At 40.7% G+C, this 23,929-nt stretch overlaps 1 protein-coding gene across 1 annotated transcript in view; it reads right to left on the bottom strand.

Annotated features, from left to right (window-relative positions):
• Positions 1–3,974: 3,974 nt before the first annotated feature.
• Positions 3,975–23,929, bottom strand: part of EPAS1 (endothelial PAS domain protein 1) — a 31,975-nt gene continuing 12,020 nt past the window's right edge. The window contains exons 7-16 of the mRNA XM_010183468.1: positions 16,082–16,188; positions 11,719–11,866; positions 10,762–10,970; positions 10,250–10,437; positions 9,489–9,599; positions 7,322–7,806; positions 6,094–6,217; positions 5,887–6,004; positions 5,180–5,377; positions 3,975–4,432 (exon numbers count right to left, since the gene is read on the bottom strand). Of these exons, the coding sequence (XP_010181770.1) occupies positions 4,281–4,432; positions 5,180–5,377; positions 5,887–6,004; positions 6,094–6,217; positions 7,322–7,806; positions 9,489–9,599; positions 10,250–10,437; positions 10,762–10,970; positions 11,719–11,866; positions 16,082–16,188 (1,840 nt within the window). The 3' untranslated portion in view covers positions 3,975–4,280. The remainder of the gene's footprint in view (positions 4,433–5,179; positions 5,378–5,886; positions 6,005–6,093; positions 6,218–7,321; positions 7,807–9,488; positions 9,600–10,249; positions 10,438–10,761; positions 10,971–11,718; positions 11,867–16,081; positions 16,189–23,929) is intronic.

Here is a 23,929-nt window from a genome sequence, read left to right as displayed (position 1 = left end):
TTACAGCTGCTGTGGTAGAGGTGCAGCAATGCCAGGGCACACGAGGGCTGACACAGCTGCTGTGGCCTCCAGCTGCCTGTCACTGTATCAGAGGCAGAAGTAGCTGCTGCTAGCTTGCGGGGAGTCTCTGCATGACTGAAGAGAGAGAAGCAATTCCTCGATTACAGGAATTTAGGCTTCTTCAAGGAAAATATTCCATGTGAGACCCACAGCACGTCACAAGCTACCAAAATTGCAGGCTGGCTTTCAGGAAAACAAGATGTCAGTGGTACTTCCAAACTGGGTAGCTAAGGTTTTTCTCACCTTTGAAGCCATTTTTAATGTGAGCTACCAAAAATGGGGTACATACCAATCACCAGAGCCTTCCTATGGTGGTTTTTTGGTGGTGTTGTTGGTTTTTGGTTTTTTTTTTTTTTTAGCTTCAGTTGACTCCACTCCTGCCTCCCTTGTGGACCAGGGTGTGCTCACAGGCAGCCCCAGACAACCAAAGCGTGACTGTTGTGCCACGTGCTGGCTTGTGTGAAGGGAGCAGAACAGGGATGAGTGACAGATTTCTGTTGTCCTATGAAAATACTGTTAAGGATACTTTTTTGTAGTCTTAGAAATGGTTTCTTCCTGTCTTGGGAAGTCTGTAATAAGAGAGTTGAAGGCAAAAAAAGAAAGAGAAAATAATGCTGTTTATTTAAATAATGCTGTTTATTAATGGTGGGTATTTCCAATTCTCCACTGCAGCACAGAAAAACAAAACAAAAACCAAAACCAACACCCAAAAAGCCCCACCTGGTATGTCTGTGAATAGCTTTATAAAACTTCTCAGGGAAAAGTAACAGATGAAACCACCATCTAGAGCTGGAGCTGCTGTGTGTTTGTTAGCGTTTTCCTGTGCAAGCAAGCGTGATGACTTGCCTACACAGATCTCAGTATTGCTTAGGCACTGGGGTCTCAAATGAAAATGTAGTTGGACCTTTTTTTGCTCCAGTTTTATCTGTGACTTTTTATTTTGTGGTTTTAATAGTAATCGCAATGCATATATACCAGAACGTTGAGAATTTCCTATAGTATTTTGTTGTAACCATTTGGATGACAATGTCAGTCTTACCTACGTGAAATCTATGGTCTTGGAAAAACAGACTTAATAATTTTAAAAAGACTGATAAACCTGAAAAATCGTTTGTGTGCAGGGCCTACTAGTATGTTCCTTAAGCTTCTTGCACATGGGAGGTGTAAATGCTTGAAGCTCTTCAGAATGAGAGTGGGATAACCCCCAAAAAAAACCTAGTCTCTGGCAGCACTATTTTCCAGTAGCAGTGAATTACTACATCCTTTTAAAAACTAGCACTTGATCTGAACAGGTTCATCTCTGCTGAAGAGGTTTGTGCTGTAATTACAACCGATTGAGAAGCAAGAAGTTACTTTTGACACCTGCTGAGCATCCCCTCTAGAAAAGGAGGCACTGATACCCCACTTCTGCAGGTTCTTCAGAAAATTCACTGTTGAGAAGCTCAGGTGCCTGTATGGGCACTGCATGGTGTAAAGACAGTTATTCCAGCTTGAATTTATGTGCATGTTTGGAAATGAATCTTTTTAACGTGTCTACTCCTACAGCATGAGCAGTGCTATTACACAGGCATAACTGGCACTTTCTAGATGGGAAAGGATGGGCATGTTTAAAAAAAGTGCTGGGATAAAGAACAGGGTAAGCAAAGCAGAGGCTTGGATGGGAGAAAGCCCATCAATTTAATTTTATGAATTTTATTTATTTATTTTTTTTTAAGGCCAGCATTACCAGAGGCACTCTCAGCTCCTGAGACAAAAACACACTTTCGCAATGGAAGCAGCAGCCTGAACCACAGGACATGTTTCAGAAGGGTGGTCTGCAGGGCATCAATTCTCTATTTGAGGAAAGCTGGGGCAAACTCTACAAAAAGGTTGGTGGTACAGACCTGTGACAGGTCATTTCTTGGCTCTCAAATATGGGTAACTTTCATTTGTTCTTTCATTCTTCAAAGATCAATGCAAACCTTTATTTTCTATAAATAATTTAATAAATACTTTTGTTTTACAATGATACAACAAATAACAAATTCATAGCAAACGAGTCACAAAGAATTTAGGATCAGTATATTTTAATAAGGTATCAGTGTCAAAATACATTTCCTTATCAAGTTAAAGTTCCCATACAGATATAATATTGTCAATAAGAATTCAGCAATATAGATTATGAAATAATTATGATTAAAAGTCTGATTAATATTAAGACATGGAATATTTTTCAGAGTGTTTTAGTAAACTGTTAGGGTATAACATTTTTAATGCTGAAACTACACACATAAGAAACAGAAGAGCAGTATTCAAGTGTCTTTAATCCTTGAAGCCTTTAAGTCCTTGCCACTGCAAATTTGTCAAACCTGGCTTGCCAATTTTAATCAGATTTTGATGCTTACAATTTTTTGACACAGTAATAACTTCACTTTAGCTTATTTTTTGTAATAAACTTTTCAAAAATTGCCTACAATAGGGACTATCATTTTTTTTTTACAGTATGTACCAATAACAAAAGATCTTCAGCTTTTCTAAGTGTATGTGGTTAAGACTTACCACAGCGAACTCTGAAGTGCTCAATGAACCCAAGGCTCCCTTCTCTGCAAGTGTCAGTGCATGATAATAAAGCAGTTTTATAAACCAGACTGCAGCAGAATCGGAAGTCTCACAAGAATATATCTTTATTTTAAGCTTCTGGGCCAGGTTTTTACTTTTTGTACATTGCCAGTATTCCATTTCTTCAATGAAGCTATGATGATTTATACCAGCGGAGGAACCAAGATGATCTGTCCCAACATATATTTAGGTCTGTACGTATTTTAAAGTCAGAACTGCTCACCTGCCTTTTATTACTTAAATATTTTTGCTGTTTAAATATGTTTGTTGTAATTGAAACTTTCAAATCCCTTTGAAAGCATTTAAAGATGACTTATTTTTTTTAAATGTGTGCATGACGACTACTGATAGTTGGAAAGGAGCTCTGAAAACGTCTGGCTGCCTTTTAAGGACACTTCAGCTACTGATTAATGTAAGGCAAGTAAAAATGATAGAGCCCTGCCTGCCAGCTATTCGTCTTACTACACAATCCTTAGTTCTTTTTGTCTACCTGTAACTGAGTTAGCCTAATATGCTGGGAAATACCACTTTTAACTTTTAGTTTTAACAAGTCTATATTGGTAGCTAGAATACAAAATTAAAAAGGCTAACATTAATCAGAGGTGTTAGTACTGGCCACTGGTCAGATTTCTGAAATACCAGTGAGACCATAACAAATAGTACTAGTTCTAGCAGAAACAGCTCTCGAAATTGATGTGTCCTAGATATAGCAAAAGTACCAAGAGATGATTAACAACTGACCCAGAGAGAAATAAAAAAACAACAAACCTGTTTTGGTTTTGTGTTTAAAAAAACCAACAAAAACCAAACAAAAAACCCCCTATAACACAAAAGAAAAGAACCCCAAAGAACAAAAAAAGAAGCCCCAACATGAATGAAAACACAGGTCAAAATCCTCCACTGGGGTAAATCTGTAGGACTCCCTTGGCTGCAGAGCTAAGCCAGGTTAAGGCAGCTGAGAATGTGGCTTGCATCTGAGGGGAAAAAAAGCTCACAACGTGCAACTTTCACAGATACCCATAAACATCGCAGTTCACCATTCACATTTCTTTCAAAAAAGTGTATAAAAAAGGAAGGGAAGCTGGGGAGGAGGATGGCCGGGATTATTCCTTAGTATGCTTTTTCAAAAGTTATTAAAGTTACAATATGATAAATGCTGGAAAACAGAAAGACTCAAAGGATTTCAATTTGGCAGATCAACAAAAAACTGTGGTTAGAGATCAAATTTGTTTCATTCATCTTTGGCAATAAAAATAAATCTTTGCAGTACTGCAGCCAAAGTTATCACATGATGAGGCATTTATACCACAGCTTGATAATAGCATGAAATTTGAAGAAAATTTCAGAGTATAAATTACAGGTAATGATATAAGGGAAGGGTAATCAAACTCTCTAAACAACACTTTAATTGCAATAGAGAAAATACAGTAGATGTATTTCTTTAATATGAATAATAAAGTGAGTAACTTCAAAAGGCCACTATTTGGTAACGTGGACAGGTTCAATATCTAAGTAAAATCCTGCAACAGTGTATTGGTATTAGAAATTGTCTACTTGCAAAAATATATTTAAAAACTGAAGCTGTTTTGAACAGTATAGGCCACAGAATATTGCAGGATCGCTCAGGTTGCCTGGTCCAGTGCTCTGAGCAGTTCACTTCCCTGCAGAAGCGTAGAGCTGCCCAAAACAGGGACGTTCACCTCACAGTCATATCTTGTCAACTCGGGCAACAAGTAGGGTTCAAAGGAAGGCCCCAGCAGGCGACTGGTCATACCTGGAAGAGAGCAGGGGAGTCAGTCATGGCGCTAAGAGCAGAGAGACAGAGGACTTCTCTCCTCTCCTCCCTCTTCTATTTATACCAGTTGTAATTTCATTTTGTGTTTATGTCAATATGCCTCAAACCACCAGCAGTTTCAAATTTCAGAGCAAATCTAGGCATTGCTCTGCCTTAAACTACAGTAAGCGTGTTCACACAGACAGGTGCAGTTCTTCACCTCCACCCCCAATTTAGATTGTTCTTAGAAAAGTGATATTGGTGCAGATAAGGAAGGCTGTAATAAACAACACAGTTTCTAAATTGACACTCGCTTCCATTATATATTAACAAACAGGGACATATATATATATGTCCTCTTTAATAACTTATTTTAACTTTTAGAAGACAAGTGTTAAGACCCTAACCTACAAACCTCTCATATATCAATGCTGCAAGTGCCATTGTTTAGTACAATCTAATCACTCCCATCACAAGGCAAGAGTATGGATGGAGGATGACTGGACCTCCAAGGTAAGATGTATTAATTTTAATTGAAATGAAGGGCAAAAATAGTTTTTCCTCATTTTTGACAAATACAAACATTAAAGTTTCACACTAAACCACAGAACTTCCTGTTCTATGAAGCAATACATATTTGGTTCCTGGTTTATCACCTTCCTCATATTTTTTTAAAGTGTTTTCTTTCATGGACTTAGTACTGGAACTAAATAACACTTTCCAATTTCTGTATCTGACAGCTCTTACCTGATGCTTTATGAGCTGGCTGGACACTACAGTCCTGATAATGGGAACTGTAAAACAGAGGGGGAAACGCTCCTGCTTTCAAATTCTCCCCTGGACTGCCACAGGTGGGTTGTTGTTGCTGTTGCTGCTGCTGCTGTTGTTGCTGCTGCAGTTGATTCATTGGTTGACTCAAACTTCTCCAGTTACAGACAAAATCATCTGATTTACATTGTAGGGGAAAAAAAAGTTAAATTAAGCCACTGTAACAATGTAGTAGATAATACTAATCCAGAGCAAAGTGATCCTCAGCGTGACGGTCACATGGCGTATGCATACCTACACCTTGTCACAAGGGAAGTCCAGAAACAGCACTGGCTCTAGAAGTAGCATTGCACCCAAGATATGCTTGTGTAAGGAAACACAGTGTTGTAGGCAGAAAGTATCAGTTCTGGCTCTGAGATCTCCGCACCTTGGATCAGCACGAGGTAAACCCATGTCCATTATGCTGACATCTGCTACTTCCAAGCAAAGGTGTGAATGTACATGAAACCATCTACCTGGCAGTTACCAAATATACTTTTAAATTGTCCAGCTCTTAGTAATACAACCTGATCTTTAATTTTAGCTTAGTGTAATATTTACAGAGCTTATTTACATTTCCTTTTGAAAGAGTTTTTGTTTCTATTCAATCTGTCTTAAAATTGCGAAACGGATTTCTTATGTCTTACCAGTAAGAACACTTGTGCTGAGAGACTTTTTTTCTGTAACCAAGGAACAATTTTCTCCTTTGAGAAATTTCATTCTCTTCCACATGAGGTGAGATGGGTTAATGATAGATGGATCTCCCTAGAATGGGAAGAAAAGCAAAATGAATAATTATACCTATGACCATGGTGAGTCCAAGGTTGTGAAGGGGATGCATTCCTTCTGCTTACCCCACTCAGCTGCTGCAATGCTTGTTCTTCATAATTCAGTTGTCGCTTCAGTTTCAAACTGTTAGACAGAGCAATTCTTGCTGGGTTTATATCTATGCCTCGTTGCCCAAAAGCATCCAGGGGTCTGTGGAGAAAAGTTATCTGTGTGAGTGATCAGGGAGGCAAACCTAAACCATCTTGTTGATTGATACTGATTCTTCTTTCATGTAAGGTGTCTTTGACATATGACAGTGGACAGACCTCAAACAAATGTTTTTATTTCATTTTGTTAGTCATCCCACAAGCTCTGGAAACTTTTGATTTTTAGGATCAAAGACTAATGTAAATCTAGCATAAACAGCCTCTAGTTATCTCCACACAGACATAAAAATGCTGTGGAAAAGAAATTCATGTGATTTTTTTTAACGACAGGATTTTGAAAGCCACACCTGTCCTCTTGCTTTGCATGCTAAACATGAACACAGCGGTTGTTGTTTGGGGACAAACCCTCTCTTTCCACATGTATTTTCAGACACTTGTATTTCTGCCAACAACAAGAAATCCCAGAAAGCAAGCTGCAAGTACAGGGCACAGCCTGATGTTTTAAAATGCCCATTGCTATTTTATGGACTTCCTGAATGTTTTAGCATGACCCACATTCTGCATGCTACCCAAGAGCTACAAAGAAATTTGTATCTGAGATAGGAAACTTCTAGGACTGCATTCTCTGGTCTACATCTCATCCCATACTGCTCACATATGTAAGAAAGCAATCAAGGGAAAGAAGGGCTGTAGAAAAAAACCCTGTAATTTCAAATCTTTGCTGTAATATTTATACACACCAACACTAAATGTACTGCCACCCCTCCCTCTCCCCTATTTTCTGTTGTACAAAATAAGAAAGTATGCATGGCTCCCAGCTTACTGCTGCATCAGTAAGCCTTTTCAGAGTATTTTTCTAACTGCAGAAAGTCAAGCAGGCTTTGCAAAGATCACTTGGGTAATCTTTACCTGACCAGCAGGAAATCCATTCTTGCACCTTACAGAGAGCAAAAAAATTGCCAACTTCTACTCCCCGTAGACTGCCTGCTGCTGGGAGAGCGCCACATTAATTTCCCCAAAAGTGCAGTCTGATGCTATCAAAACAACTATTCCAGCTGAATTGAGAAATTTTTTTCAGTATTATCACTTCCTACATTCCCCCACATATTTTGCGTAAAATAGATAGTTATACCCCAAAAACGCTTACCTTTTTTTACATATGGGCACACTGGGAGAATGTACTGGTGGCCCTGAAGGGGAACTTGATAGGGATCCTGAGTATTTATCCATGAGTCTCCATTTAGCAGGAACATATTCTAATGGGGGATCAGGTGGCCACTGGGTGTTTGGTCTTCCTCCCATCGAAGACAGGGGAGTGCTGGCTTGGTCCTGGTATGGTGGCAATGACGACCTACTCACGTTGTTGAAGAACACTGATGACGGGGACCCGTGACCAGGTTTCATGTTTTTATTTGATAGCTGTGGGCAGTATTTCTCTGGGAGGAACTGATTCTGTGAAGCAGAAGCAAGGGGTTGGAAGATGGTACTCATGCTACTTAGACTCTGCTGGGTATTTTGTGCACTTTCAGAGAGGGGACGTTCTTCTTGGCAGATTGGGCTGAGCTGGAAATCTTCTCCATCCATAGGAATGTAAGGAGCCAAGGTTTCAAGGTCCAGTTCATTGAAGTCAGTCTGAATAAAGTAAGTTGATAAAGAAATTAAAAGTTATTAATAGTTGTGGCAGTTAGCATGATATGAACTAGTAAATGTGAAGCTGAAAAATGACTTTATGCCAAATTTACCTACATGAAACTGGCCAGCTCCTATTTTAAAATGTCTTATTTTTATGACTAGCATACATGTTCATATCATTGTCAAAGAAAACTGAAGAAAAAAACTTCCAGATAAGCAGTATTTGCTAAAGCAGCTTGCATGCAGCTTGTGATCTGAACTAGATCTTGTGTTTCATTAAGCTCTGAATAACTTGTCTGCCAAGACTCTACAACATGTGGCATGTAGTTCAACCTCAGGCTTTTTCGTGATAAAAACCAGAAAACAACACAGCTTTCTCATAACCCAGCTACATGAAAAAAATGCACCTAAAAATGCAAAAGTTTTCAAAAATGTAGTTGGAAAAGACACCATTGCACTTTAATCTGCTTTTCTTTTTTTCCTTGGAGAACCAGTCATATTTAAATTCATTTCTCTTGGCATTTGACCAGAGCTGAACAGAATGGGAAATGAAATGAATGTCGGCCCACCAGTCAGCTCCTGACAGGGACACTTTTCTAGCACTCATTTTTGCCACCAGACAACCCTGCCAATGTGGTGGGACACACACACACCTGCGCAAGCAGATGCTGAGTCCGATGAAAGTCAAGTTTGCACGTTAGGTTTTGCACTGAGTTTGATCCGGATCCACATTTTCCTCCTATCTGTGCACTCTTTCTGTTGTTTTCATTGCTGTTTCTAAGTCCAAGCCTAGATAACATTTCTTCAGGAGATAGCCTGCAGCCTACCTATATCTTACTAAGTCTGCGAATTGCACTCGCAAATTGAGGCTCCTCATTTTGGTCCAAATCACCCCAAATTTTCCATTGGAATAATAGAAGGAGATGAGCATAAGGTCTGAGCTGCCAGCCAGCACTGCCTGTTCCTTTCTCTTAACTATTAAGAACTATAAGCTCTTAACAAAGGCATTTCAATTAAGTACCTAAAGTTGGGTGGGCTGAATCAGGCCTACCCCTTTTATTTACTCAATGTAATGTTGCAAGAGTGTAGGCTTAACAGAGTAGTTTATATGGGGAATTTATACACTTACACTCTGATTAGAATGCAGGAAACTGGTACTTTATGTGCAAGTAATTCTCGAATCTCTCTGAAATCCTCCAAGAGATAAGAGGAATACATCCAAAATGACAGTTTTCATTTTGTAGTTAAAGGACTCATGTGCTATGAGGAGCATTTCTTCCTCACTTTAAGGTTTTGCAAAAATTAGTTTATTTATGTTCTATTCTAGAAAGGATGTTTACTTGCTAATCATTAGGCCAGAGTAAAAAAATAAATAAGCTGCTGCTTATATTCCTTATGCAGTCTACAGGAGTGTCCAAATTCTGAAAGCTCTCTGCTGCTTCTTCCTTCTTAGCAGTGCCACCACAGTGACACTCTAAGGAGTGTCAGGAGTTAGGGACAGACATCTACACCCCAGCTTTAAAAGTGTATATTTTTGTTAAGTGTTGTGCATTGAAGTTTTGGCATACATGTGCAGATGCAGTTTGCACGTATGTTACTATATCTGCACACACAGCATGCATCTGTGCTACCTGCTAGCAGGGGACTGATTTTATGGCTTTTGGGAGATGTTAGTTCCTTACCTGGGAGTTGCACTGATTTTTTGATTCTGTGTCCATGGCAAAGAGTTTTTCAATCACCTCAATCTTAAGATCTTCATCCACAGAACTGTAATAATCTCCTGGGCTGCTTGGCTGCACAGAATAAGAATTTGCTATAAGCAGCAAGACAACCACAGTATTGGCTTAGCATCACGTAGTGTATACTGCACTATTCAGTAACTGATCTTTCCTATGATACCAGGCTATACATAGTGTCCTCAAAAAACAAAACTGTCTGCTTCTATCATATGCTTTTCTCCAACACAAGATTACTTGTCACTACAAAATTTGAGAGGTATACTGATTAGCAAACGCACCTTTGTCTTAGTTTGAATGTATTTTTGGCAAATCAGACCAGCAACATGAGATGTAGGCTATTAAATTATGTGTGTCAAGAAGGAAGACGCTTAGCACTACCTCAGTGTCTTTATTAAAATTGGACATGCTCCAGCTCTTGGGGCAATGCCCTGAAAGCACATTAATTCTTTCAGTGAGGAACTCCATGGAGCTGCTCTTAAATGCCTGAGTTGGGTAAAATTTCTGGACCGCACAATTTTTACACTAGCTTTTTATTTGAAGGCTAACTCCATGAAAGATGGTACAGTAGGGATAGAGATGCACCCGGCCTTGTTAATAAGCAATGAGATAGGACTGCTAACATGGAAACAGCATCTACATATATGGGTGGGGCTTAGTTACAAAACATAACATGCAATTTTATTTTTTAAAAAAGCTCTTCTTACCGTGGAACAGCTACTGTTGCTGCTTGCACTTGGTGTGCTGCTGCCAGGCGCGCTCTGAGGCATTGTAAAGGATGGTATTGTCAGCGTTTCACCTTGAGCAGCGTGGCTTTTCACTTCCACTGGCCATGTTTTGTTTGGTGCCAAAACAACACTGGGGAAGGCAGGGGCTTCCTCAAAATTCTGTGTCCCTGGATGGAGTTTTAACAATATTAATGGACTTTTTTAGGTTGTGCTGTGTTATGATATAATTGCAGCTATTCACTGAAAGTAAACACTGCTCCTAGTTGCCATGACAATAAGTTGGCATAGACTTAATGCCTGTTGTTTAGTCAGCAAGAAAGCCTGATTCTGCTCCCATTCACAGAAATTTTCCACTGGTGTGAGCACGTGGACTCTTATAGCCATTACTCCTGATTTGTACACATAGCAAACAGAACTTGTCTGTTAAATTTCTAAATGTAGGCTCACACGTGGTTCTTTGTTGCACAAAAATTATTTATACAAATACTAACCAAAATCCAGGGAAATAATGGCGTCGCCAGGTGTTGGTGCCAGCTGAGCAAGTTCCTCTGGTTCCTCCTTTAACTTAGTAAACAAGAAGTCGCTCTTCTCGGTGCTGGGGATGCTGCTCTCGTAGGCGCTGCTCATCGCCAGCAGGTGAGGCTTGAAGAGTGATTCTGTTTGGTCCATGGAGAACACAACATCGTTCTTCTCAATTTCACTAACAAGAAAATAGGTTTTAGGTATTTTGCACTCTAAAAGAAAAAAAAGATGTGGGTAATGCAGGCAGTGCAAACTCTCTAAAGCTGGGGCCCATACGAGTGCTTTGGCATCTCTCGGTCCCATGCCAGGCTGGACAGGCGAGGCATGGTTCCAGCGTTGCTGAGCACCACCATCTCAGATGACGCAGAGAGTGTGGTCAGGACTTCTGTGGGAATACTCAGGGCTTTGTTGCTCTGCTTTTTAAAAGGATGTAGTCGAGGCTATAATGACCCAGACTATCACTCAAATAAGTATTTCCTATTTTGGCCCCATCTAAGACCAAAAATACTTGAGTTTTGCCAAACACAGGCAAAACTCCTGATTGGTCCTGAGTTTTGGGGTGGAAAACAGCTTCTCCTAGCAACAGAAGATACAATTACTACTTAATTTTATTTCTCTATCACAGCATGAGGAAAAAAAATATTAGCAGTTGTGTTACACAAAAAAATCTTCTTCATACTCTGTTGTAGCAGCAGAGCAGCCACTCTGCAGAAGAGTGGTGTATTACACCAGCGTGTATGGAAATGGGCACGCCACATTTTTCATCGATGTCTAACATCAGTAAACAAGACTGAACAAATATGACTAAACTGATTCCAGAATAACAACCCTGAATAAACAGATCCTTCAAAAGTTCCTCTGATTATTGCTTTTCCTCCAGCACACGAATCCATACATGGGTTTTCTGTCCCGTACAACTTACTTACCTCAGCACGTAGTTGACACAGACAATGCACTGAGGCTGCAGGTTGCGCGTGTTGTAAATCACCGTTCCTTGCGTCTCCAGCCATACGTAGCCGCCGTGCTTGGCGAGCATCCGGTACTGGCCCGTCACTACTTGACCTTTTGTGCACACTGAGAAAAGGGGGCAGAGTGGTAGGGATAATGCAGCAGGACAGGAACACACAATATGTAAACGCTTGTTTTAAATAAACCCGCTTCAGAGTTTTCTGAAAACTCTGAATGCAGTTTTGCATAAAGACATTTGTTAGCAAGGATGCTTAACTTTGGGGAAATCTGGCCATTTTAAAGACAAAAAGGGCTGTTAATTTGAGGTCTCCACATGCGTGGCATGTGAGTTCTTTAGATGGTCTGAGTATTCCGATCAGAGTAAATGCAAAGAAAAAATATCCCATCCTCTGGCAGTAGGGCTGGAGTATGCAAGCAGTACTTGTACCAATACCAGTTTGCAAGCAGACATAGTTGCACTGTGTAGCCAAAGTGGGAACTGGCTCTGCTAAACCTTTGACCACACTGGCAATCTTTCCCTTTAAACAGCTTTTGTGCCTGAAGGCAGTACATCATCAAACTAATGCCCTAAAAGTAATGCAATTTGACTCAGTAAGTCTGGAAACTTGATTCTGCAGTCTTTGTAGTGAAAAAATCCTTGTGAATGTGACCACTAACGGAAGCTATTTCTTGTCAGTCTCTCCTACATCCCCACCATGCAAATGCACAAATCCAGGCCTATGAAATGCAACAACTGTTTGGCAGATAATTGTTGCTGTGTTTATCCTTCTCTCTCTCTGAAGTTTGTTTGTTTTCTTCCTAGGAGTATTTAATCATCCTTCATTTAATTTATTTAGACAAAGTAGAACATTACTTTTATTGATTAAATACTTCTGGTGGACCAAAATCAAAAGGCTTTCATTTCAAAGTGTTTTAGTGACTGGACTGTTCTGCTCTGTTTGTGAAACATAATTACACTGCTTCCTAATCATCAGCTCATCAATAAGAGTCACAGTGTAGGCGCCTGTTACATTACAAAGAAGCTTTTTACTGCTTTAATCTTTTTTATTATTATTATTCAAAGCATGTCATGTTCTGCTATAATAAAGAGCAGCAGAATCCCTCCGTGGGGTAATCTCATAAATTATTAATATACTCCTGACTGCTGACTTTGTTATCAACACTCATTAAGGTTCTGCCTTCAGAGTGAACTTCTCAATTCTTTTTTTTTTTTATTTAAGTATACATTACCTGTATCTTTACAGAACTAGTAACATCTCAAATGAAACAGGCTGCGCTTATGTTCCTTATCTCCTTAGGGAGAAGGCAGGGAGGAATTTATTGAACACAAAATTTGGTTTTTAATTGCTGAGAGACCCTTGAGAAATACAATTCACTTGGAAAGCTTCTTGAACTTCTGCTATATGCTACAAAGTGCCAGGTCCCAGATGGTGACATTCGGCTCCCCACTGAAGTCAATAGCAAAATTCCCATTGGCTTTAATGGCAACAAGACCAGACTCTAAATGGAAGTGATCATAGATTATTAATCGCTGAATTGGAAAATAATAGCTCTGTATTCAATCTTTTGTGTAGATTTATGTAACAAGACAGAGATTTTCACCTTGCTTGCATAACATTTAAAAAACGGCGTATGCTAAACACTGCCAAATGCATTCTAATCTTCCATTTGATGGTGGCTAATGAAGACTTTCGTACTCTCTATGCAACTATTCTCTCAGCCAAGAACACAAACGCTATTGTGGCTTATTTGAGTGAAGTTGTTATTTCACCTCAAGAAAAAAAATATCGACCAAATGCAGTACAGTAAAACTGCAATAACCATGATCTATCACTAAATTAGAAGGAAAGGGAAGGACTTCTGCTTCTATCCAAGAGACTAATTTGAAGTTTTTCTCCCTCTTTCTTCAATCTTCAGTCTCCTTCCTTCATTTCCTATGCAACTTTACAACAATAAATGGTTGGCACTGTCAGAATTGATGGCTGTATTAATGCATTAATATATACTCTATATACAGCATATTTCTAATAAAAGTTATTGATTAATAAATGTAAGTGTGCCAAACATGAATTCTGAGGTCGATATTCCCATGTATAAACAAACATGTCCAAGCAGAACAAATAAGTTCTGCATAGCTATGTGCTAGAAAGCACTAGTAAGTTGTGTGTAAGCCATATACCTGCTTGGTTACCCTGTGCATTAGACAACACCTCAATGGCACACATTATGAAATTCAGAGGATTTATGTGTGTTTTCTCAAGTCATAGCTTGCTGTCACATTGCCCTTGTGGTTGTTCTCAGAGTTGGTAAGAAGCCTGACTGTCCAGAAGACATGGGAGGTATTTATCATAGAAAAACTAGAGGGGTCAAATCTGCTGGCGATGTAAACTGATGGTTCTGTTGTAAGCAACAGCATTTATCACAGCACAGACTTTGGTCCTGTGCTTTCAACAGGAAAGATCATCCATGCTGATCCTGTGCTATCATAAACACTATGGAGCAGTTTGGCCCTCAGTATTTATAACCCACACAGCGCACAGTGCCTTGAGCACTTTTGCTGGTACAACTCACCCCTCTAGACTTTCCCCTGCCTTCATTCTGTTTCTCGACCAGTCCTCATGCCCAACACCAAAAGCCTGTAGGACATGGCCCTTTTCAGTAGGCACAAGCAGCATCTAGACAAACTCTGTGCTACATGAGGGGAATGGAATTGCTAGAGGAGCAACCTCCACCAATGCATGGTCAGGATGGGCTCTAGAAACTGTTCAGAAATCTCTACATGGACAAGTCCCACCTCAATGGTCTCATTTGCTTGGCTCAATAGGGATAACCAGCACAGGCTCGCTCTCTCACTCCTGTCACCAAAGAGACTGCCAGATCTCATTTCTTCCCCTCCTTGGTGTTGTCCCCTTCTCGGAAATGCAACATGGCGATTCAGAGCAACAGTGCAGCATACCCACCAACTGCTCAGGACGGCTCCTTATAGCCCGGCGTAGGTTATGGACATCCTATCTATGAATGTCACTAACTTCTTTTCACTATTAAAAGCATGAACACGTTACCTACAAAACAATTTTCACAAATGCATTCCCAGACAACTCTCTGCAAATATCATGTGATTTATCTTTATTTATTTTATATTTTTTTAAGCAGCTCTGGAAACAGGATGATTCATACCAACGCTGTTTTACAGCACACAACTTTAATCATTGCCAAACATTCTTTCAAGTATCATTTCAGCTCAAAGCCATCCTGAATCCCTGCCATTACAGCTAATGCATATTCCCTTTTCCCCTTAAGGTCAGGCAGTTATTCTTTGCTGCTACTTTTCTCTGGGAAGTACAGAAATACTTTCTGTAAGTCTATTTAGTGGGCAATTCCGTACATACATGCCCCAGGTCATGGATTTTTTTTTCCTGAGGCACAAAAACCTTGATCATAGTAACTACAAGGTGGGATTTTTTTTAAGCTCGTGGACTCCAGTCTAGGAGCTTTGCTTTGTTTTTAATAAGAAAAGCAGCAGCAGACGTTTTAGTGATTCATTGCTGGGAAGTCCCCCATGCACTAGTTCAGAGGTGGGACATGTCATTTGTACATTGGTGGACCATGCTGTCTCCAGCCACTGCACCAACTCGAAGGACAGAGACTGAAGATTTAAATCCAATAATTTTAAGGCACCTTATGTGAGAGAGAAAGTGTAACTGTGTGGCCTGCTGAAGAGGGGGAGGGGATCTTGTCTCTGACCTCTGCCTCTTGAATTATTTGGGTGCTTTACATTAAAAACAGCTAAAACTGGCAGCTCACGTAGCCATAGGAAGAACAAGAAACTGTTCCTGGCAATATATATTATTTGTATAATGAATATTCCTTTTAGAGAGTCTCCTCACACATCTGTTTTAGGTGGGAAGATAGTTGTTACTTGGTAGCAGAAGCAGACATTCAAAAATACGCTGCAAGAAGCTCTTCCTGCTGAGCCCAACGGCACACCAGAATGATAACACCACCAGTAAGCACACTTCTCACCAGGCTGGTACTGCCTAAATTTTCATCTAATCCTTGTATTATCCCTTAGAGAGACAGTGATTCTCCTCTCTACCATCCCAGGTTAGTTTTGAATATGGCAAAACTCTGCCCCTCTGGAAAGATCAGCAGCAGGCGTCAGCTAGACAAGCACTATAACCTGAAAATTTTCTTGCAAAGTATACTGTTCTCAGGGAATTTCTGCACACAAGATGCATTGGTATTTTCAGCTACTTATGGAGGTACCCACAAGCCATGCTTTATGTGCAAACTATGAACTAAAACAAGAATGTGACTTACAGTTCTGGTGACTCTTGGTCATACTCTCCGAGTCCAAGGCATGGTAGAACTCGTATGCCGAACGGCCCAGCAGCTCCTCTGGGTGGTATCCAATCAGCTCTGTTATTCTTGGTTAAGAAAAAGCCCAAATATTTTAAATTCAGGTTGCCTGAGCCTTATGCTTACATGTGCTATCAGGTCTAGTCCTTAGACTAACAGAATTAAAACCACAATATGAGAAATTCTGAACTTCTGAACACATTAGGAGCTGCAGAGGACTTCTGATCATGTTCTGAAATACTTCCATGCTCAGAATAAGCCGCCTTTTACTACTACTGGAATAAAAATTCCTAGGGATGTTGTTACATGTGTTGCACATTTCCCAGGCCTACTGCACAGTACCTTTTACAGAAGGTCTCAACTGGAAAACCACTGCTGAGAAAGCTCTCAAGCTGTCCACTGCATGCAGAAACTCCCAACTACCCTAACTCAAAATCAAACCATGTGAGGGGGACAGTGGTTGGCACCATAAGGGTTAAAAGTATGTGTACATACTTTTAAAATAACATACATAAAAGGGTTAAATCACTACTTTGGACATTGCATTTAATAAAATAAAAATGCAAGGTAAGAATTTAATGGCAGTTAAAAGAAAAAAAAAATCATCTTTTCTACTCAGTGTTTCTCAATAATAAGAGAACTTTAGCATGTGGATTAGGTTACTTGGGTGACTAATCCACAAACTAAGTAGGATTTTACACAAAGAAAGCTATGATCTCAAAACCCAGACTTTTTTCAGAGCCTTTCTGAGTACTCGGGCAAGGCAGGATTTCTCACAAGTCCCTGAACAAATGAAAATAGGTCATCAAACTGCAGATGATTTTCTCTAATGAGGGGGTGGAGGAAAAGCGTTCTTTTTACCTAAATTCAATTTGAAATCCCATCACACATAACTTTACAGGAAACATGGTTAGTTAAAAAAAATAATTCAACAGCAAAGATACCACATCTTCTGGGAAAATAAGGAAGCATTAGTGTTTTCCAAGCCAACAGCACTCTTGGATGCCTTTTCCTAGCTTTAAACTGCAATAGCAACCTGTGATGTGGCAGAGAGCAATAGCAGAAATGGCTACAGACCAACTGCTAAGCTGTCACACGCCTTGGAAAGCCAGGAGGTTTGCGAGGAACAGTGGTGTCTTGCAGCAGTCACTGCCATCACTGGCAGTGCCCAAATTTTATGCCTCGTATGCCCTTGGAAAGGCTTTATCTGCCACCACCACATCTGATGAGTTAAGAGAGACAGCCTCCAGTCTGTGTACTGCCTGAAAGGACGGCCCTGGCCCAGCCCTCCAGACACCCACAAGTCTTTACAGGACAGACATGCAGATACTCTAAAGCAAACAGAGCCAGAGTGTGGCATTCAGCTCCTGGCTCCCTCTCCAGCAAGGAAGACACAGAAGATGGAGATACTCAGTGTATGGTTTTAATGCCAAGGCTCTGAGTCAGTTTTTCCCTTGCCTCCACACAGGATAGTAGCTCCTACCCTCGGGACACCTTGGTTTTGTCACTGAAAACTGTCCTGATTCCCATGGGATGAACCTGTGTTTATAATGGTTTGGTTGAGCAAAGACCATAGTTGGTTTTATTTACTTATTTATTTACTTACTCTTCTCTTTATGTTTACAGTTTTATTTGTGCTTACAGTTCAACCGACAAAGGGGAAATTGGTGAATCAGGTTTCCAAAAGAGTTGCTTTTTTTGGCTCTTCAACTGACAAGACTCTGAGCTTTTAAACTGCACCCCACTCAAATCTGCAGCTTTTCTCTGGAAATCACAATTGCTTTTTCATTTTTAAGAAAAGCTGAAGTTCCCATAATGAGTTGGTCATCAGAACTGAGCCATCAGGAGAAAAGAACCAATACAGAAGGAGCCCTAGTAAAAATCAGGCTCCCAAAATACAGTTGCTGCTTGACTTTATGCAGTCAGCTGGGACACACTGGTGTCAGTGGCCAGAGGCTTTTTCCAGGACCAGTGTAAATATACAGGCTTTAAAAACAGAAACTGTGGCCTCTGGTTATGTAATGGCATAGCACCATAAAACCATCCCGGTTAGTTTGGAGCTCATCACAACGGGAAGGCTTTGAAAATTCGGGAAGTTGAGGATTTAACTCGGTCACTGGGAGCTGAGAGCCAAATGGGGGCTGAGCGGAAAGAAGGAAAAAAGGAAATAAAGATGAGAAAAAAATGAAGCATCATGTACCTAGCAGCACTGAGGCAAATCCAAATCACATTACAGCCTTCATGGGTATCAACAGTGGAAGTGAAATAGCAAGCAAAAACCATGCATTACTCTTAACTTTTATCAGATAGGAATTGCAGTCTCTATGCCAAATTGTCTATTCCCATCCCTCTCAAATTGCTCCTCACTGATCAGTTCATAACGAGAGCCATCACTATAAAATTACTCTTCTTGTCATTCCATGCCACAGAACAACTTGTGGAGTGCTGCTGTCACAATGTCAAATTTAATTTGATCTAATTTAATATAATCTTGGGTGAAAGTTAGCAAGTGGTGGGTTGATATCTTTTTATTACACCCAACTAAAAAGTGTACAGAAAGATAAAAATAAGATACCAAAGAATTGCCCACAACCCCACAAGACTGGCCAAATTCTAAACCCACGCCTGGTAACTGGAATATTAATCAAGACTAATTGTTTGAAATAGTTGCTTTTTTAAAAAAAATATATATATATGGCTAAACAGCTTCTATGCTCTTGTTAACTGATCTGTTAATCTGTTACCACTATTCAGATTCATTACATTTTTCTTTGAACACTCCTGGGACTGAACTTATTCTTTTGTTAATTATAGAATGTTTCTTTCTCCCACCCCAGAAAACTCTAAAACTGGCTGACAATGTTTCCCAGATACATTTTTAAATACCACTATTTTATAAGAAACACCCTCTCTCCAGAAATTGTTAGCAGTATCGGTTTTGGGTGCATGAACTGGCAGATCACACCCTCCTTTATTCCTCCTCTGGTGCTGCTGACTCTGAAAAGCTTAAAAAAATAAAAAATAATAATTTTTAAAAAGCTGTTGAGAGCCCAACAGCACCTGGGCCAGGAGGTGGCGAGTACTTCAGCACTGACCTCACCTGAGCATCGCTTTGAGGTTCACCAGTGAGGCGCACCCTCCAAACCCTGCGTGCTTTCCACAGGAGCCTCTTAGCAATGCTAAATGCCAAGTGAATACACAGAGGAAAAAGCATCCTACGGAGCTATGGGGAGGAGGAGTAGTACAGAACTAAGACAGTCACAGAAATGTCTATGCCCCGTGGGACCAAAGGGTCATTTACAAAACCCAAGTCCAGAACACAAGACTTCTACTTTTGCTTAGACCCCAGACAGAAAACTGCTTTTTGTGTGAGCTGTGGAATGACAAAATTGGAAAACAAACTGTGCAGTGGTTTGGGGTGGCATCCCTGCCATGGCAGGCTTTGTTTCCTCTGCATTTGTGAAAGCTAAATTGGTGCCAATTAGGAGAACAATCATTTTTGTTGAAGAAGACAGGTGGTCTGAGGGGCTGTTTACTCTCCGGGTAACTGCTCATTTCTGAAAACTCAAATACCTTTGGGGAATCTCAATTTTGCCAGATTGATACTTCAGTTTTCTGAACTAAACTTGTCACCGTGATGTACTGAGGTCAAAATCTCAGAAAACACAGTGGAGAGGTGGGCAGTAGCTTCCGCAGCAGGCAATCTGTCCCAGCTACCACTGCTGAAGTGCTTTTTGAGCACTACTTCAGTTTCTCTCGACATACCCGTTTCTTGGGATGCGGAGTAAAGGCGAAGTTTTGTGTTTAGGGTACACAATGGAGAAACAAGTGATCTGAATTCTATTTCTAGATCTGTACGACTTTGCCCTACTTTATCTCTTTGAGACACGCAAAGCAAACAAAGCTCATTGCTTCAAATGCTACAAGGTCAGCTATTTCAAATGTTTTGGCTTTTCTTAAAATTGTGCTTTTCTGCCTCTTTAGAGGAGCACAAAGCTTTTTATTGTATACCATTTCTCGAGTTAAAATAGTATAGTAAGGGCCATCAAGACTGAGAAGTCAGGCTCTTTGTGAAAGACTGCTGTGATGTTTACTGCTCATAAAAAAATAGCTGGGTGTATATTCGTCGACCGTGTGTGGACTGTATGCACCAGGGTGTGGATCTCTTAACAAAGTCTTTCTGTATTCAAACTGTTACCAAGTTATTGAAGTTAAACTGGTCTTGACGGGAACAAACAAAGTTATACTTAAAGCAGAATGAGTTAAAAAAGAGAGAAAAAATAAATAAAGCCCAACACGGTGACTGTGCCTGGGGTAAAGCACTCTGCCAGCCTGCTGGAGCAGGTGACAGGACAGCCTGGCAGTCCTGCCAAGTTCCCACATTTCTTCTCAAAAATATTCATGGCTTCTTCTACTCTAACCCAGGCCAATATAAAAAATAAAAAGCAAACTGCTGGGACCCCTGCCCACTCCTCAGAGGTACGGCTGGCCTGGCCAGGTGCATCTGCTCTGCTACACAAACAACTAGATGGCTAAATGAAGAACTTCACCAGGACTCCATCTCTCCTACTCGCTTGGTCTACCTCAGTCAAAGTTTCGTTATTAACAAAAGAAATTGGTCATAATTTTTTCTTAAATACAACATAGACCAAAAGCCAGTTTTGCCAAACGCAGATCTTTGGCTTCAGATGTCCTCACTTCACTGCTGTCTCCATGCTGCATTTTGCCCCTCAGCAGGGATGGAGGGACAGGACGTCCTTTCAAATGCTCATTTGCATTCTCACTTAACTTAAAAATATTCCTCAAATATAGGTCAAATGGCAAACTGACTTAATTCCTCATATAAGGTCCTGTGCCAGCGTATTTCTGTTTTGCAGGGACATAACTGGAAGCACGACACAACTCGGTTTCCTCTCAGTCGGGCACAGCCTGGATCCCACATGTACACTCGTATTAGCAGGAACCTAACAGAGACCAACACTATTGGCACTTCATCTTCCTGTATCATCCTATTCTGAATCACCATACATCCTCCATCACTCCTTTGTTGAGAAAAAGCAAAACCAGTGTATAACTAATTTGGTTTTTTGTTAACCAGTAACATGCAATTCCCAAACCAAGCCACGCCTTCCAAGTAATGGAGAGCACACGCTTTCCAGTGTGCCAGTGCCAGGCAACTGGTTTGGGATGCAGCCTCTGGAGTTGGGGCCTGCACATCTCACCCCGTGCAGAATAGATGTGTTTCCTCATCCTTGGGCCCCCTTGCACATGTTACCCACAGCAATCACAGACAAAGAGCGCTTCCTCCCCTCTCCCCTCCCCAGCACCCCAGAGAGGTTGCAGGGATGAAGGGGAAAAGCCAACACCACCTACAACGCCATGCTACCCTCCCTGATTTCAAAACCCTCATCCCCTCCAAAACACAGCCTGTTATTTTCCTTTGTTGGTCATAAGCCATAAAGGCTGAGACTGTGTGTGCTAGGGCACCTGAAGCAGTTTTGGGGTTTTCCATCAAATTCCGATACAGTTCTCACTTTTGTTTTGTGGACTTTTCCACCACCACTATTTCTACCCATCACCTGCTCCCCTGGCCCTGCACAGGAAGATACACCGAGCATCAGCTATGCCAACAAGGTAATAAAATTGCCTTTGTACAAAGACTTGCCTTTTTCCTGACTAAAACACTCTCACTGGCGATCTTCCCTGACACAAATGCGTTGTGCAGCTGAACTAAATCCTTACTTGGATTATCGAACCGTACCACTGATCAGCATTTCCACATTACAGCTAAAATAATCCTTCCTGTAAACCACTTAGCCAAGATAAGTGGAGCAAGGGAACATTTTTAAACTGCTCTCCAGGAATGGCTGAAGCAGGCATTTAACAGAACAGCCTCTTTTTATTATTTATATCTCAGAAACCTTTATTTACAGGCTCATCACCTTGCAAAAGCTGTTTTAAGCCTACAAACATATCCCACCTAACCACTGGCAAGTCATGGGCCCACATACATAAATTATTTTTGGAAGATAAAATACACAGGCTAGTGTCTCACACATTTTAAACAAGGGATGGCCAGTCTTGCCTGCTCTGTACCACATCTGTCCTGTACCCTCCGGAGGAAAAGCCAAGACAATCAAGGCACTTCATGTCAGCCAACTAGATTTTGTTACAGTGTTAAAGCAGCCAGCCTATATTTTTTTGTGTTACAGAGAGTACAAGCTTTCCTAAGGAGATGACAGATGTGATCTTCATTTTCCACAAGGATAAATTTCAGCTTCATGTACAAGAGCAGCTCTATTTTGTACCCACTTAAGCTTCACACTGGAGGTGGATGCTTCCATTGGTAAGGTCCAGCACGGCTGCCATTCATCAAGATACCTCCTCCTCAGAAATCCTATAGTTTCTTTTGCTTCAAAAATAAGAACCTAATGCTCCCTGGAAGCAGACGTGTCCACACCAGATGATCTGCAAAGGAGATACTCAGATGGCTGCAGAGGCACGTTGCTCTCAGTGCTATCAGCTCTGAGCTGGAAAGACACAGTCTCCTATGGAGAAATGAGCTGCCTTAGCCCTGCTGCATCACTGAGAAGGGTTTAGGCATCCGACTGGCACATGCTGCTTTTCCTCCTCTGCTCTGCAGCCTGGATTTACATTCTTGGCATAAGCTGCTCCTTCAGCGCAATTTGTCTAGCAGCACCGAGTATGATAAGAACAGCTGAATGTTTTGCATTTTTATGTGTCTAGTGATGTGTCGCCTGCTGGAGAGAAATCAGCCTCCCTCTGGGAGGGAGTGAGAGCCAGGAGGATCTGCTGGGAAGAACCTGGAAGGTTCAGGAGGTCTCTTCCTTCTCTGGCCTGTCTCGCTTTTTACAGCTTTATCATAATCATCTCAATAAAACACGAATAGACATCCAGCCAAAACTATCTAGTAAAAGACATGCTGATTTGGTGCCTGGTTTTAAAGAAAAATATCTGAAACTCCCTACAAGTTAAATCTTCCCAGAGGAAGCTGTTTTATTTCAGTGCCACATGAAAAGTTTTCCCTATATTTTCTGCTATTTGAGACAGGGCATGATATGTCATTTTTAAAAAAAATAAGCTTGTGTATCTTGCATAGGATAGTACAAGTCCCCCTAATTCTCATTTATAATTGTTTATGCATTGTCTGGCAGAGACATGTGAATGCTGCAACACAGCAAAATCCTCTGTTACTCTCCTCCAACCTGACACTGAATGGCCCTGTAATTCAGAGGTACATTACTTATAATGAGCCACTACCATGGTGTTCCTTCCCTCCCCTCAGCAGAAAATCCCTATTGATATCTCAATATTTTAATCCTGAAAGCATTAACAACAACAAAAAGCTTGTTTCATTGCAGTTACATCAGAGGACATTGCTAGTTACAGCACACTTGCTGCTGAATTCTCAGAGGGGTCAGGAGAAGGTCAGTCACAAGTTTCACACTTGTAATCTTGCTTTCATCCACAGAACTAACACTGCTAGTTCAGACAGTTGTTTCATCACATTGTTTAAAATAATAATCTTGCTTAGCACAAGTTTTAAAAAACCTTCGAGGGATATAAAAAAGGCCAAGATCTCAATCCTGTGAGCTTCTGCATAAAATGCGAGCATAAGTATAACCCCACTGATAACCCCACAGACCTCAGTTATTGCTAGCATCTCTCAATTTCAGGGGACCACTTTCATTAGACAGAAAACTTCATACTAAATTTGGGGATGGCCTCATAAACTTAAAAGACCTCAAAACAAACACCAAACGCACAGCAGTACAGACAGGACTTTTG

Source organism: Mesitornis unicolor, unplaced genomic scaffold (assembly GCF_000695765.1).
Source record: "Mesitornis unicolor isolate BGI_N332 unplaced genomic scaffold, ASM69576v1 scaffold43744, whole genome shotgun sequence".
NCBI lineage: Eukaryota > Metazoa > Chordata > Aves > Mesitornithiformes > Mesitornithidae > Mesitornis > Mesitornis unicolor.
The sequence above is the reverse complement of the archived record's forward strand: the minus strand, read 5'-3'. Positions and strand labels throughout refer to the sequence as shown.